The sequence below is a fragment of the Dicentrarchus labrax genome, unplaced genomic scaffold (assembly GCF_905237075.1).
Source record: "Dicentrarchus labrax unplaced genomic scaffold, dlabrax2021, whole genome shotgun sequence".
Lineage (NCBI taxonomy): Eukaryota > Metazoa > Chordata > Actinopteri > Moronidae > Dicentrarchus > Dicentrarchus labrax.
In genome coordinates, this window is record NW_026136720.1 from 30,173,941 (window position 1) to 30,190,568 (window position 16,628).

Below are 16,628 nucleotides of genomic sequence, written 5' to 3' on the forward strand. Positions count from 1 at the left end.
GGTTGCTGTAGATGTTGTAGTGTAGACATTTAACACCACTAGATGAATAAAGGGACCATAGTCTCATCAGATTCCCAGTGATTCCCAGTGATTCCCTTTCTAGAAACCTTCTGCTCTGTAATGATGAGAAATGTGTTTATTGTGCGTGCGTGCGTGCGTGCGTGCGGGAGAGGGCTCGACTGTTACGTCATGTTAGCCCCACCCAATACCGGAAGAGCCGCTCGGTTGTGGAGAGAGGAGGGCTGCGTCGTTAATAGGCTCGAGTTGGACGAAACAAAGCGGTCCCCCGGTGGAAGACGGTGTCTGGCAGTGGCGCAGCTGGAAATAAAGTCTGTGAGAGTCATTATTCCGCTGTGGCTGCTTTATGAAGGAGTAGCTGCGTCACAAGGCTTTGTTGTTGTTGTTGTTGTTGACAGAGAGTCGGTGTTCACGCTGGCTAAAGCTAACAGTAGCTTGATAAGTTGAGCTACCCAGCTAACCCATCTCTTTCCCCGGGGCTGCCGGCTACAAGGTGAGTAACGTTACCGCAGAGGAGACTGTAACGACGGCCACGGTACCATGCGGCTTTGTTCTGTTTACCACCTCAGTCAGATGGCGTCTCACTGACTCCTCTCCCCCTCCCCTGCTAGTGTAGGTGATGTCACCATCTGTAGATCACAACAACACACCTGCATCTCTCCTTCTGCTTGTCCTGTAACATGAAATCCGTCACATTACAAATACACTCATAGAAATACCGAGCTAGAAAAATCCCTGCTGCTGCTACATGTAACACATATGTCACATGTGTTGTGATCACTGGACATTTTACTGACTTTACTTTACAGCTTTTGAAATAACTTGAGATTGCAACCTGAAACATCAAACACTATCTGTCACCTTGCAGACCTTAGCATGCCAAAGGAGGCAGACCACCTTGAGGGTGAAGCAGACAAGGGGTCGAAGGAGGAGAGGACGCAGGATGCTTCTGAGGAGACGGGGAGGAAGAGGGTCCGGGCGAATACTCCGAGCCCGCACAGAGGGAACACTCCTCAAGGTGAGAAATGGGTTGATTTTCAGGGGGGCGGGGGGAGACTCCAGCTACACAGAGAAACAGATCTGATTAAAGACAGGGACCTTGTCCTATATCTATATCTCAACTGAGTAAGGGAATAAACACTTCAAGAGGAAGTCCTCTCAGATGAAAATATTCATTTAGGTTTCCATGGATTTGGACGGGGGCCAGCAACCTCAGATTTCCAGTTTAAAAATGTCTTTTTATCCTCTTGAGTAAGTAAAAAGCATACACTCAACCACAATTTATACATGCAGATGATAATATACAGATCGATAATACATTTAGAGGGGCTTCTTCCCTTTGCTGAGCTCTGTTTGGACATACTCAACCATTTGGAGGTTTATGCGTCAGCACTGAGAAAGCCAGAACACCTGCTCATAGAGTTGTCAAGGCGACCAGCATCCTGGATACACAGGACAGTACTAATGTTGGACAGCTGTGGGGCAGGACATCCAAAGCAAGCTGCTGTTGCTACTGGCCTCTGTTGCTGCTGTGCAAAGCTTTCAAGTTCTTTATTTCATTTGGGATCCAGTCTGCTCCCTATCACGTACTGAAACTTCACAGCTCAGTCCCTCAGTCTCTCCTCAGCAGTTCTTTATTAGCACAAACATGCGGACTTGGACGTGATAACAAACAATCCTCCTGTTGTACGGAGGGGAAGATTAATGTTCTCGTGAGGGAAAGCACCAGCCTCACAAGCATGTTCCTTCAGGCGGTGGCAAATAAACTGTTCCTATCTGAAGTGCTCGCCTGTCTTAACTCTTCAACAACTCAGCTCCTCTAATTCTCATCTGTTCGTCACGTAAGCAGGGTTCACCCCAGCCTGACGTGGTTGCGGTAATGTGTACAACTAAAGATTATCAGCACCGCAGTTTGCTTTCCTTGAAATATTCACTATGAGTAAATGGCATTTTGCTTTTTATAGTAAAGTGATTATTAGTGTCAGTTGCATCATTTCTAGCAGTTTGATTTGTTTAATGGGCCTTAGATGGGATTCTTGGCATATTACGTGTTCAGCAGACAAAGCACCCACAATATTCTGGCACACCCTCTGAAAAGTCCCTCTCCATGAGGTCTAGTATGACATCAGCTTTAGCTTGCCTTAGCCCCAGTCAACCTCATGGTTCAATGCCTAAGGTTGCTGACCCCTGAAATCCAGCATGTCAATTTAAAAACTGTCCCTCAAAGCCAGAACCCAGACAAATAAAACTAAAATAAAAATAAAGTTGGGAGCAATGCCATAGTCAAAGACACCTATTTTTTTAATTATACCCAAAAGATTAGCGTTAAAAGTCCTAATTGAGGAAAAGCTACATTATCTGATTGTTCCCACTGTGATTTCTATCAAGTTTCCCAAGTTTTGCATTTGTGTACTGCTACACTTTGTAGATGAAGACGTGTGAGTGGGAATTTACGACTCGTTGCTCATGCTAAATTGGATTATCCTTTAGGGGAAACGATAGAAACTTTGCTGTAAGGCAGGTGTGCAGAACACAGAGCTTTGTGGATACACTGACAGCAGGCGTACTTGAGGGGATTCACACATTTTGAAGCTGGTGTGTGTCTGCTTTTGCTACTGCCACACTAAATCCACTTAGAAGTAAGAGATAATGCACTCTGTTTGCAAATTAGTTGGAATGCAGTTTGTTGGCAGTGACTTGTGTTTTTTTTCTCTCAACAATATGAAAGTTCTGGTTTCTAGGAAAGCACACTCTTATGTATAATGTCGGAATAAATCATTTTAAGAAGGTTTTTTTTCCCCCTCACAGCCAGCCCTCCCAGGTTCGTCTCTGCAGAGGAGCTGATGGAGACAGCTAAAGGAATGACCAACATGGCTTTGGCCCATGAAATAATGGTCAACCAGTCTTTTAAAGTCAAACCTGCAGAGCTTCCTGAAGGGAGGTGAGAGTCTGATCAGATACTTTGCGTACATGTCTTTTAAATTGAGTTCTTTTTAGCTGTAGAAGTAAAAGTCCCCCCTGTCCCCTGTACAGTTTGCAGCACAGATTTAAGGAGATAATGCACAAAGCATTCTGGGATTGTTTGGAAGATCAGTTGAAGGAGGATCCGCCCACATACAGTCATGCCATCAAACTGTTAGCTGAGATCAAAGAGGTGAGGCAGAGGTTTTTACTATATTCAGGAAATAGACCATTTATTTCCAAAGTGTGTGTGCAAATGTGAGGTCTTATTTTAGCTGCCACCATCTTTCTTCACATATGAGCCTGCTGTAGTTTGTATTTTGAGAAGGTCATGGCCGCACAGCTTTACCATACATGGACATATACTACAGTGTGTATCTCTTCAGTCATTCTGTCTCTCTTGGCTGCCTTCAATCATCCTCTATTTCCCCGCTCATCCAGACACTGCTGTCTTTCTTGCTCCCGGGCCACGGTCGTCTGCGCTCCCGTATCGAGGAGGTTCTGGACCTGCCTCTAATCCAGCAGCAGGCTGAGAACGGAGCGCTTGACATCAGCCAACTGTCCCAGTTCATCGTTGGGATGATGGGCTCGCTGTGCGCCCCCTGCAGAGACGAGGACATCAAAAAGCTAAAAGAGATCAGTGATATTGTGCCTCTGCTCAAGTAAGCTAAGAGACAAGAGAGATTATTAGTTCATCATGTTTCAGGCTGTAGTTTATTTTTAGATGGTGTAATTTCATTCCAGGGCATTACAGTGCAGAAGTAGGCTTGTTCTGGAGTGACGGTGTCATAGAGGATGATAAGAAATGAGCTAGCAGGTCCCCAAACTTAATGCAGACTGTGAATAACAAGTCCAGCTCAGTTGGATAGTATATTTTGAGAGGATAGAATTTCATGACATATAACTCTCTGTTTCTGTCTCTGTCCTCCTCCCTCTCAGACAGATATTCTCCTTGTTGGACCTGATGAAGGTGGACATGGCTAACTTTGCCGTCAGCAGCATCAGGCCTCATCTGATGCAGCAATCGGTTGAGTATGAGAGGAGCAAGTTCCAACAGTTTCTGGAGAAACAACCTAGTAAGGAATCCATCTTCCATTTAGATGAGTCCCACTATGTTTAAACCATGCTAATAATTGCATATTGGACAGGCTAGATCTAAAACTACATGCAGACATTTGCTCAAACACTTACAGGTTTGCCTTGAGAAGTTCAGCTGTGTCTGACCTGTGTTTGTGCTTGCATCTGAAAAAATAGAACTCTGTCCCATTTTTTTTTTTACTTCTTTGTAGCATTGCAGCGCTGCAGCTATCAAATTATGGTCCACCCTAAAACTAAAACTGGGTGTTGTTTATGATATTCAACTGAAATTCAGCAACAGTTGAATGCTTTGACTTGCCACGTTTCCCATGCATAGCGTAAAGCAAAGTAAGGACATTCTTAATAGTCTACCAACTCCTCTAGCTACGTTCACCTCTAATTAAGCATCATGCATTTCTGTGTTAACATGCTTGTTTTATTCACGGAAGTAAAGTACAATGTTATTTAGAAAATTCAGACAAGATTCGGACAATGCAGCAAACCAAGCATATCTTCTGTTGACTACTGGTGTGCAAAAATGATGGAATGTCCTTGAAGTACCTGCTATTAGTGTGAATTATGAATCTGGCCTGCTTCTTCAAAAAGCAGGTAAATGGATGGATGTTGCATATCTTTGTTTTGGCATGTCAAATGATTGGAAAAATCAGGATCCACTGAATCCAGGGAAAGTTGAGTGAAATGAAATGATCCGTTCTTCTTTAGATGCCTTAGACTACACTGAGAAGTGGCTTGAGGACACAGTGAGATGCCTGAGAGAGGCCGGGGCGGATGGTTCTAGTGCTGCCTCATCTGACCCTCCTTCACTCCTCCCCCTTAATGTCCATAATCATGCCTATCTACGCCTGCTGAGGTGGGACCACTTGTCAGACCCCTTCCCGGAGGTAAACCCTGTCAATCCTGAAACCTGTCGTGTCTCTTTGTTGTCTCTGCCACCATAAATTGTATTCCTCTGTATTCCCCTCTCTATAGACAGTGTTGATGGATCAGAATCGGTTCCAGGAGATGCAGCAGGAGGCTGAGCGGTTAGTTCTGCTCTCCTCTGTGCTCCTCGTTGTCTACACTACCACAGGGGAGGCTATCTCAGGCCTACCGGGGCTGATGGAGACTCTTAAACACACTGTCAATGTCATGCTTGCAGACATGCACGCACCGTGAGTACCAGTGCTTTTATTGTCACTCTTGTATCTTTCATTTCATTATGTTTCACTCACACTGACTGGTTGGAGTGACAGATTAGGAGGAGGGTGTAGTGACCCAAATGTAACCAAACTATTTTCTAAGAACGTAACAGTTTATCAGGAAATGTGTTCATTTAACTGAGTCTTAAAGCTTTAATTTACATGGTGCTAAATGGACTAAGTACATGGTAGCTTAGTCTGCAAAATCATGGCAGGCCATGTGCCCGTGTTTGAATCCAGACACCCATCATCCATTTCTTCCTTTTTCCACATTTTTTGTCACTCTCTACCATCAAACTATACACCGATCATCATAACATTGTGACCACTGACAGGTGAAGTGAATAACACTGATTATCTGGCTATCATGGCTCCTGTTAGTGGGTGGGATATATCAGGCAGCAAGTGAACATTTTCTCCTCCAGTTGATGTGTTAGAAGCAGGAAAAATGGGCAGCGTGAGGATTTGAGCGACTTTGACAAGGGCCACATTGTGATAGCTAGACGACTGGGTCAGAGTATCTCCAGAACTGCAGCTCTTGTGGGGGGTCCCCGGTCTGCAGAGGTCAGTACCTATCAGAAGAAGTTCAAGGAAGGAAAAGTGTTGAACTGGAGCCACCAAGTTACCAAAAAAAGTGTCTTACACTTGCATATTTGTAATGCACCCATTTGGAACTTGTAGCTAAGTTGTATTGCTAAACATAAGTGGTTTTGCCTGTCCCAAGGTCTTTTAGTGCACACGAAGCCTTTGCGACCATCGGGGAGAAACTTTGTGTTGAGCTGAGTCAGTGTCTAAGCCAACATGGTTACTCTCCATTTTCACCTGACCGAAAGAGCATTCTGAGGGGACAAATCTCAGCTATCGTCCAGCCAGATAACCCGGTGCACAAGCTGATGGGTAAGAACAGTGACATGTATGATGTCTTTCACACCACAGCACAATGTGTGCTTTGTGTATTTGGCAGTGGCACAGATGTCTTCTCCTCTCTTTTCTTCTCCTCTCAGACTCTCGGATTCAGAGCTATCTCCTGGTTTCCCTGGAATCCAGTCAAAATAAGACCCCTCCTCATCTCCCAGGAGGCTTGGCTCCAGTCAGCAAGGAGCTGAAGGAGCTTGCAGATCGCTTCAGTCGCCTTGTCAACTACAACAAGGTGGTCTTCTCCCCATTCTACCAAAAGCTCCTCCATAAAATACTGACAGGCGGGGAGAGTCCCTAAGCACTGAAAGGTGGAGTAAGAGCAGCGTGGAGAGTGGTCTGTAGTTTTGCCATCCACCCTCACTTTGTAGCGGTTACGATTTAGAGAAAGGAGTTGAGGAAGCTGATCTGTATTCAGCCTATAAAGCTAACTCCCCCCAGTGTGTGCACCTCAAAACTATATAATCAAAAAACACTGACTTCCATCCCAGCTGCATTAACTCAGTGTTGCTTATTTGAAAAAAATTCAAGCCTATCTAGCTATCTCACACTAAGTTGTGTTCAGTATTACTAGCGGGGTTGGGTATCATTGGAAATAGTTTGGTATCTGAGCCAATACAATACCTGTATTTTAGAACTCATACTAAAATAATACTTAGTGTTATGGTTACCATACTTGGAGTATAAACACATTTATTTCGGCAGGAAAACTATGGCTAACTGTGAAAAAAACAATAATGATTCTAAAATATCTAATTAAAGATTAAGTCAACAAGACAAAGGATCAGAGCCTTTATCAAGTGTGTCAGAGTAGGAAATCAGTCCTCATTAGCCAACAGTTCTCAGAGTGACACATTTTGTTCTGTGTTGCAGCCTGGAAGTATTTTATCAATGTTCCCTGATCACTGCCAGTATTTAGGAGCGATCCAGAGGTGTCTCAACCTGTCAAGCGTTGACAGGAGACGCTGTTCAGGCAGAGTCATGTGATGTGAGCTCATTCCATGGACGTGTTGATGGCAATCAGCATATTAAAGGAATAGTTTGACATTGGGAAATACGTTTATTCACTTTCTTGTGGAGAGTCAGATAAGATCAATATGACTCTTATGTCTGCATGTAAAATATAAAGCTGCAGCTACCAGTCAACCAGCTTAGTTTAGCACAAAGACTGGAAACAGGGGAAACAGCTACCCGCGCTCAGTCTGAAGGTAACAAAATCAATGTGCTATCACTTCTAAAGCTCATTAATGACACGTTCTGTCTTGTTTGTCTAATCCATTGTGGTCAAAAAAGTGAGTTTTACTAGTAGTCTAGCAACCTTAGTGTCTTGACAACTGCCGGTTACCTGATCTTTTAATCTGACTCTGCAAAAAACGCAAAAAGCCTATATCACAAATTATTGAACTATTCCTTTAAAGATACCATTGGACAGAAACTCAATTATTTTTATGTCTCATCTTGCATTGGATTCTAACGAGAATGTGCTTTCCACAGAAATTACATACAACTACTTCAGCGGGAATAAATCATTTGATTTGCTAAGCAGCACCTCAGATACAGTAATGCACAGATGCATCTATTTTCCCCACCATTCAGTGTGAAGTATTGGCGAAACAACAAGCTGCATTTATATGAATGACTTTATTCATTTATTTATTAATTTGTGTATTTTGAACTCACAGGGCCATGTTATTAGAGAAATGTTCATTTTGTTGCAAAATGGTGACATTTCTGCCTTTTGTAAGACCGGACAAGTGTACAAAGGATGTAGCTGAAAGGGAAATTGCATGTAGCCTAGATAAGTTGCCAAACAAATCTCGTACGTGCTCTGCCTGATCCTGTCAAAAATAACGGGTAAAACACTTCTGAAGCTCTCCTAAATACTGGCAGAGATGGCAGTCATTTCCCAGGCCATGTTTGGCTAGGACTGATTCCCTACATTCAGACAATTTTATGAATAGTAACCTTGGCCAAGTATTCAGCAACAGCTTTCAGTACTTGACAGTTTTCAAAGTCAGTGCTACTGACACAATTTAATCGATTAATCAAAGCAGCTAGGCAATTGTATAGCATGAACAAGACCACAGATGACTGCATGCTGTCTTTTACACTGCAATTGTAAGGAAATACAGTGGATACAAAGACTTGGTACACCTTTACATCTTGTGGAGCTTTCTCGACATCAAATAATGTTCATTCAGGATTGTCAGATTTACTAGGTTAGAGTACCAGTAAAAATGTTTGGTTACTTATTTCTTACAGTGTATTAAAAGCATCTTTATAACATAACCAGGGGCTTAACCTTAGACCGGTCTTAAGTTGTCAGGTTAGACTAGTCTAACTAAGCCTGTCTGTTGCATAAGTATTAAGACTGGCTTAATTTGAGGTAGGAAAGTTAGCCAGCTCAAGACACCGGAATATTGACCATATGTTGATTGAAAGGACAACGGGCAAGCAAGTTAGGACACAGTGATTGCTCCATGCTATAGATGGCAGATGTTGGGTTTTTGGAAAGAACAAAGAGAACGAGAGTGTCCATTCAGTTACATAGAAAAGTAACACCTACCCTAACAAGTATTGCCTGAGTTTATCTTTTTAACTCATTTATAACTTAAAACTATTTCTGTTTGGAGTCTGTACCAGCCTATATTGAAATCAGAAGACAACATATTTGAATGCTGCATTTATGTCACTTTGTTTTCAATATATATTCAATGCATTTTAAAGCAGCAGGTCTACTTCTCTTGTACAACTACAACTAGTTAATAAGTGAGCTTGTGGGTGCTGGTAGGCTAAGCAACTCAACTCCTAGCTGTAGCTTTATATTTAGCATATGGATATGAAAGCGGTATCAAAAGTCACAAAAAAGACAAATCAAGAATCGGTTTACTTACTCCATATTTTTGAACCACACAGCAATGTGAAAATAAAGGGTGTGTAGACTTTTTGTATCCACTGTATGTGCGCAAGATGATTCTGTAAGGTATTTTAAAGTATATTCGATCAAAGGAAAATGACCAGAAGGGAAGCCAGACTGGTGTTTTGTGACCAACTTGAACTGTTGTTCTATTTGTTAGTTGTTTTAAATTCTGTTAACTTATTTATAACATTTCTTATGGTTTATAAGATGTTTAGAATATTTACTTTAGACTGACACTTTGCTTTGCACACATATTTTACACACTCAACTCACCACAGAGTACTTACAGTGGTTGTAACAAATCTTCAGCTCCTCCAGGCAGAATGACGTCATGTGTTCATTGATTGGTCACACCAGTCACACTGATATTTGTCTTTAACTGTTCATCCAACATGCCAATAAAGCATTGTTTGTCCCACACTGCAGTCATTTCTTTAATCCTTTTTTCTCTTTTTCTTGGGCTGCTTGTATCAGATTTGTTTTTAGCGAGGGATCTAACGACATTCTCAGGTGGTTCTTTGGCCTGAGAGACACATTTTGAATAAACTACCTTTTAGATTTGATAGCAGCCACTTTATTCTGCAATCCTTTAGTGGTGGCTGTAGTCTGACATTGTACTCCAGCTTTACTGGCTGGTTCTCTGACTAGTGAAGGTACAAAGAACCATCTTAATATCATGTGTAAACGACTGAAAGGACTCATCAGTACTATCATTACCAAACTGCTTGCATATAGTTTACATATGAGACACTAGGTGGAGCCAGAACTCCAATTAAAGATCTGATATAATAGAGTTTTATCATTAATATGTAGTAGAGGCAGAGTATATAATAATTGCAGCAGCCCTTAACAACCAAAAAGTTGATTGTTACTTCCACTTCACAACAGCAAATGCTTAAATTACTGAGTTCTATTGCTGATGATTTAGAACATGTTTGTAATAAGAGCCCTATTACAGTGCAACAATGAGATGGTGAAGAAAACAGACATTTTCATATGGACTTTTGTACAGCTGGCATGTTTAGTCCTGAATTGTAATTACATTTGCTTGAGTCTGAGATGCAAACCTCTCTTGCTTGGTTAGGAGATGGAGGGTCACTTGTTTTTAACTGATTCTTTTTTTTTCTTTTATGGGTTGCCCTTATGGGTTGCCCTGGTGGCTCGCCTGGTGGAGCGTGCAACCCATGTGGTAAGGCTGATCCCCTAGCAGCAGAACAGCGGGTTTGATTCTGCGGCCCTTTGCTGTGTGTCATCCCCTCTCTCTCCCCCTTTGCTGTACCTTTCAAGTTGTCCCTGTCATTAATAAATGCATGTGCCTGTCCCCCACGTCCTCTTTCACATATCAGTTTTGTTGAATGCTGTGTTATTATCAAACCTTTACCCTCAGTGAATAATGCCTAAAAGGAGGTGGAGAAAGAGTAAATTAAAGTAATTGAATATTTCTTCTCCAAAACTCAAATTTGCTGTATTGGCATTGCCATAATTTTTGTCAAAGCCGGCTGTGCAAGTTTTACAAAGTAAATCTAATAAGTAAGAATGTAAGAAGAAAAAGAAGGAGGAGGAGGAGCCTTGGTGGGCATACAGTCACGTATGATCCCTGCATGCTCGGCGTAATGTGTAGGATTTAGTGGTATAGTTGCAGATCGCAACTCCCTCGCTTCACCCTCCCCTTCCAGGAGCAAAGGAGACACCTGCAAAAAACATGAACACTCCTATCTGCAGCAAGTGTTTGTTCCGTCCGTTGTGGGTTACTGTAAAAACATGACGGTTCAACATGGCGGCCTCCATGGAAGATGACCTGTGGCATCTGAAGATATAAAAGGCTCATTCTAAGGTAATAAACAATTCTTATGATTATTATGATGATGTGATTATACACTAATGAAAACATACCTATAAATATTATAATAAATCCTCCTAGGTCTTCCCCTTCTCAAAGTCTCAAATGACCTACTGTTGTCTTTAGACTGGTACATGTGCCATAATTCTTTCAGACCTCAGTATGGCTTTTGATATGGTTGATCATTGTATTTTATCAAATTGTCTCAAAGACCAGACTGGCATCCAGGGCACTTCCCTCAAGTGGTTTGCCTCCTACTTAACTTGCAGGACCTTCTCTGTTGAAGGACTAGTGTGTAGGATTCAGTGGCATTTAGCGTCGTAGTTGCAGATTGCAACTCCCTCGCTTCACCCTACCCTACCAAGAGAAGGTGAAACTGCAGTGGCCGATGAACAGGTGAAAAACACTAACGGCTGTGTTTGGTTTGTCCTATCCCTACTTGTTTTAAAACATGGTGGTTCAAAGCGGCATCTGTAAACAGCTCATTCTAAGGCAACAAAAACATAATGATTCCTCTATTCAGTGATTATACACTAATGAAAACATAGTTATGCATATTATAATCAATTTCTGTCAATATATCCTCATAAATAATACACACTGGACCTTTAGGATCTATCCTCTCCTTCTCTACTCCTCACTTGTGGAGTACCTCAAGGTTCCATACAGGGCCCATTTTGTTTGCTCTGTATGTTCCCTTTGGGCTCTGTCTTCCACAAGCAAAATGGGCGTCATGCATGAATCTTTTATTTTACAAACCGATAAAGAGGAGAAAGAGAAAATCATACCTGTGATTCATGTCACGTGATAGCCAAGTCTGTACTTACCCACCTTAGTAAGTTGATGAATGGTGTTTGATCTTAAATTGTGTGTATGTGACAGGAAATTTTGCAATTAGCATATGGAAACTCCCCAATAAATCCACATAAGGCCAGCAGATTTAAGAGCCGTGTGCAAGCCACTAACCAACAAGCCCCTGAAATAACATTAACATTAAACTAGACAAAAGAAGAAAAGAAAGAAAAAGGAAAGGAATTTCCACCAAAGGGCCAATGAAAATTTACTTCATTAAGATTTAATATGCCAGATGGCTTGTTACACAGAACCATCTTGAAAGTTGTCCTTGGAAACTGTTTAAGGCAGGCACTTTAAAAAACAAACTGGATGAACCATAGCAACCGTATGCCAGTTGAGAGAAAAGCGAAAACATATTTCCCTTTTTTTCTCCAGTTCTGATATAAGTGATGCTAGCAGCATCTATGCTAACCTCTATGGCAGCCGCCATTGAACGAACAGTTGCCTTCTCGTTGTGTCACACTGCAAGTGGTTCCTCAAATGACGCTGATTGGTTGAACCACCGTGGTACGGGCCAAGTGTGAACTTATCGTGACATCACCCATTTTGAAGCCTTGAGTTTGGCATTATGGCCGTCACTGTGACTTTTTTTTCTCCAGCCAGAGGTGGTGATGTACTGCGAGTTGAGCTGCTCTCATTGACTGCACAGTTTAAAGTTGTCCGTAGCAGGAAACAATGGTGTCTTTCCTGCTCACACACGATCTCATATTACAAATAAACAGTATACCTGAAAAGATTTTAAGCAAGAAATAGTCAACGCAGAATCTTAATTCATATTTGATCAGCTCTGCCTAGTTTGACAGTTTTATCTGAGTTGTGTGTGAGGCACTGACAAGGTAGCCACACCCTAAAGCATACTTTATCGTCTATTTTACTTTAAATGGGACCATAATTTACTAAATGAACATCATGCTGAGACTTGAACTAGCGATGGAGACCATAAACTCATTAGAAAACTGTTTACTGAACTCACAAATCAATTGAGAAGTTGGGTCATTTCTCTATAAGCTCAGTGCTATCAGACTTCTTGCAGCCAGTGGAGCTGCCCCCTGCTGGCCTTTACATAAAATGCATGTTTAAGATACTTCTGCGTTATCTTCATTTCACAGACCCGGGAGCACTGTCCACTATACATACTGTCAGTGGCATAGCTTGAAGCCTGGAAAGATGGATTCTGGCATGATCTTGTGAGTTCATCAGCAGCCTTACAAGGTAAACATAGCCCACGATCGTATATTTTGGGAGACAAAGAATACTGCTGCACCAGTGTTTAGTCAAACACACATGGGGCCAACAAATCACACCACTAGATATGTGAAGAGCTGTGGACTGACTGAGCAACCAGACCCATCAACTGAGGAGAAGCAACATCAGTAAGCCTTACCCTAACTGCCCCTCCACCTGCCACTCAAAGAATGTGGAGTCCTAATCAGGGCCAATTGGCGGAACTGTACTCTGTCAGGCCCTGCAGTCCTCAAGCCTCCACATAAACAGTATTTGTAATTTGTTTATATGAATGAACTGGTAGACTTTGGGAGGAGTGTGGACTGGTGCTAGTAGCTTCTTCCAAGTTGTTGAGTGTTACAGTTGTTTAAAGATAAAGTTAAGGAAGGGTAGTTTACTAGTGTTACCTAAGGAATTATGGACCTAGTTAAATGTTTGGCTTCAGTTATTCAAGAAACCTGTAGTTATGATGAAGTCAATACCTTGGGTTTTATTATGCTTAGTCAACAATGGGGCTTACTGCTGAAGAAGGGCAATGTAATGTTTTGCCTCCATAGTAGTGTTGGTGGCTGTGATCAATGCTGTTATTGTTAGGAAAATAAAGTACACTCCTGCAGATCAAGTACACAGCTCCTAACTGCTGATTTACACACACACTAATGTTAACAAAATAATCATTATGATATACACAGACTTAGAATTAGGAGTGCCTCAAGGAACGCTAGGGATATTCAAGGAACCTTACTGGCTTGGGGGGTTCGTGAGGAACCTTTAACAGCTCAGTTTCGAGGAGAGATCACTGGAGGAACGAATTTACACATAGAAAAGGTGGCTGTTCGCCTCAAATGTGTGTTTTCAATAAGGCCTACCTAATTCTTCACCTTGAAACTCAATATATTATATATCGTTCTATAGAGGAAAACTCTTTTTAGGATTTTAGAGAGAGTGTTTAATGAATTTGGAAGTTAAAAAAACATGACTTCCATTGTTGTCTGAAACATGGGCAGCCCCAATCAGCAGGTGTTCCCTTACAGATTGGTGAGATAAGCCTATCTAAAGCCATTTTCCAGTTGGTCACTTTCTCTGGTAATAACTCATCCACAGTATTTCACTACAACAAAATTTGATTTCCAACAGATGTTTGTCTAACAGTTCAGCTTTCTAGCATTCGGGTTTTGCAGTCACACTATATCAACTTGTATCACACTCAAGTTCAAAAGGGGATGATTGGTAGCTCTTATATTTATGGCTATACTTGTATATATTATTCATTACATTTCCATTGCTGATGCATGCATGTGATTGAGCAAGAGAGAGGTTTTAATAATTAGCCCAAGTGATGATGTAAATCACATTGCCCCCTGCAGCGTAAAGTGTCCTTTAGGAGGTCCTCAACCATGGCTTTGCTAGCCATTCCACAATCCAGGCTGAGGACCAAGGTTGACCAGGCCTTTTCTATTAGAGCCGCAAAAACAACCTTCATGAGATCAGACTGCAAGATCCTCATCCTCTTTCAAATCCCTCTAAAAACATATTTTAGTGCACTTTCATAGGGTTTGTGTTCTGAATTCACCGTTGAGTCACTTCTTGAAACCTCTTAACTCTTCTTTAATTGATTATTGATTATTTCTATAATTTTATATTATTTTATTTGACTTATGTATCTTCTATATTCTACTCTAACAACATGGCGGTTCAACGTCGCAGCCTCCATGGAAGGCCACCTGTAGCTTTAACTGTCTCATTGTAAGATCACAAAAACATAAAGAGTCTTATTCTCAGGAGAATAAACACTAACATACCTAATTATGCATATTATTTTTAATTTCCTCCAACATATTCTCATAAATGTTACATACTGGACATTTTAAATCATTTTTTTTATCATTGTTTGTCTACCATTTTTCAGTACTATTCTTCTTCTTCTTTTTTTATTATTATCTCACAGTTATATTTAGAATTATGCCCCATGCTTGCACAATATAAACTAAAATAATGGTCTTAGAACTAGACCCTCTAATAGGCATTAGGTAATATTACAGGGCCCTCTTTGGTTAATATTGCATTTCGTGCATACTCCGTTATGAATTTGTAGTAATCAAATTACCAAAGCCAGCTGACATGCAATGAACCTGGGTCCCAAGACATTTTGCCTGGTTGATATTCCAGTATGATGAGATGATTTACAATTTAAGAATTGGATATGTGTAGGCAGAAGGAGCTCAGTAAGTCAATGTGGAACATGAAATAAAGTCCAACAGTCGATTAAATAAACACAGTATAGCATAAAGTTTGAAGTACAATAAATGCATCTAATGGAGTGAAATATCACGGCAGTCAAATGTTTTTACTCTGCTGTGTGTGACATTTATAGCCTCCCTCTCTCTCTCTCTCTCTCTCTCTCTCTCTCTCTCTCTCTCTCTCTCTCTCTCTCTCTCTCTCTCTCTCTCTCCCCTCCCCAACATTCCACACATGCGGAGAAGCAACAAGCTAGCTACCGAACCAGCAGCAACAGCTAGCAGCCAGCAGCTATCTCCGTCGGGGACGCGGCGCATTAACATGCAAAAGTTTAGAAAGACGGACTCCTTGTCCTAAACTGAGACAAGAGCAACGCCTAGTGAAACCCGATACCACTGTCGAAACCATGGGTCATGGCTGGCTTTCGCAACAGCTAGTTATTTCGGTTATTTGAAGCTTCAAATGTGTGAAAAGTCGCTCGGTCTCTCCTCGTCGTTGAACAAGATGGCAGCAGCAGCACCGTTGCAGGATTTGACTGTGGTTCGGGTCCTCGTTGCTAGCCTGTTCCTTGACGCTCTGGGTGATATGATTTACAGGTCTTACTGAAGGTATGTCGCCTTATATGTAAACTGGCTGTCAAGTACGCTTTCTGTGCTACGGTTGTGTTAGTCTATTTTATAATTTTAACGTTGAAAGGACTCATGGCTAGCTTGTTTGCTAACTGTTAGGCTAGCCAACTTCTGTTAGTTCCCTTTGGCAGATAAGTATTAACGCTAGCAGCGAAAGCTAATTTGTTAGTGCTAACGACTGATACTAGTTATTTAGGGGTCTGCTGTGAGCATGCACTTGTTTGTGTTTTGATTTTGAGCAACTTTAACTGTGTACTACGTAATACATTAACGTTATCTTGTAAAGATATAGACAAAATAATATAGGAATATAATTTACTAAGTAAAAAGATAACAACACGCAACAGTTGCCTTACTGTACGTTTACATTGGCCTGTTTAGTTCGTAAAACTACATTGAGTAAGTTATCACCTATCCCACATAGTAAAACACACCTATTATTTAGCTGCTTGTCACTTACAACATAAGTTTCAACAGGTGTCAGGGCTGGTGGTGCCCTTCCCCCAAACACACACACACACACACACACACACACACACACACACACCACCCCTCCCATATGTTAACTGTCTCCTAGATTGATCAGTAACAAATTGCGTGTACAGCTGGCATTCTTTGAACGGTGGTGAAACACACCACAAACACACATACACTTGCACACACACACACACACACACTTCTGTGTCATGGCTCTCCATTTCAGGCATGAACCTTGTAGCCTTTTGGGATATCAAGCTACCTAGTTTGGCAGT

The 16,628-nt window shown here is 41.5% G+C and overlaps 2 protein-coding genes across 3 annotated transcripts in view; both read left to right on the forward strand.

Annotated features, from left to right (window-relative positions):
• The first annotated feature begins 191 nt into the window (after window positions 1–191).
• tcp11l1 (t-complex 11, testis-specific-like 1) lies at window positions 192–9,508 on the forward strand. The gene is made up of 10 exons (XM_051382082.1): window positions 192–511; window positions 887–1,036; window positions 2,827–2,959; window positions 3,052–3,172; window positions 3,421–3,641; window positions 3,919–4,055; window positions 4,780–4,958; window positions 5,047–5,228; window positions 5,980–6,152; window positions 6,260–9,508. Exons 2-10 carry the CDS (start codon window positions 895–897, stop codon window positions 6,469–6,471), a joined length of 1,500 nt encoding a protein of 499 aa, XP_051238042.1. The 5' UTR covers window positions 192–511; window positions 887–894; the 3' UTR covers window positions 6,472–9,508.
• Window positions 9,509–15,490: 5,982 nt separating this feature from the next.
• The window catches only part of LOC127353093 (homeodomain-interacting protein kinase 3), a 33,504-nt gene continuing 32,366 nt past the window's right edge, over window positions 15,491–16,628 (forward strand). For both annotated transcript variants that reach the window (XM_051382073.1, XM_051382076.1), the window contains exon 1: window positions 15,491–15,855. The gene's annotated coding sequence lies outside the window, so the exon portion shown is untranslated. The remainder of the gene's footprint in view (window positions 15,856–16,628) is intronic.

Excerpts from the sequence above, each read along its gene's own strand:
- tcp11l1 (XM_051382082.1), top strand. The coding sequence starts at position 895 with ATGCCAAAGGAGGCAGACCACCTTGAGGGTGAAGCAGACAAGGGGTCG. Across the intron at positions 3,642-3,918 it reads GATATTGTGCCTCTGCTCAA|ACAGATATTCTCCTTGTTGG; the intron begins GTAAGCTAAGAG and ends CCTCCCTCTCAG. Across the intron at positions 4,056-4,779 it reads GTTTCTGGAGAAACAACCTA|ATGCCTTAGACTACACTGAG; the intron begins GTAAGGAATCCA and ends GTTCTTCTTTAG.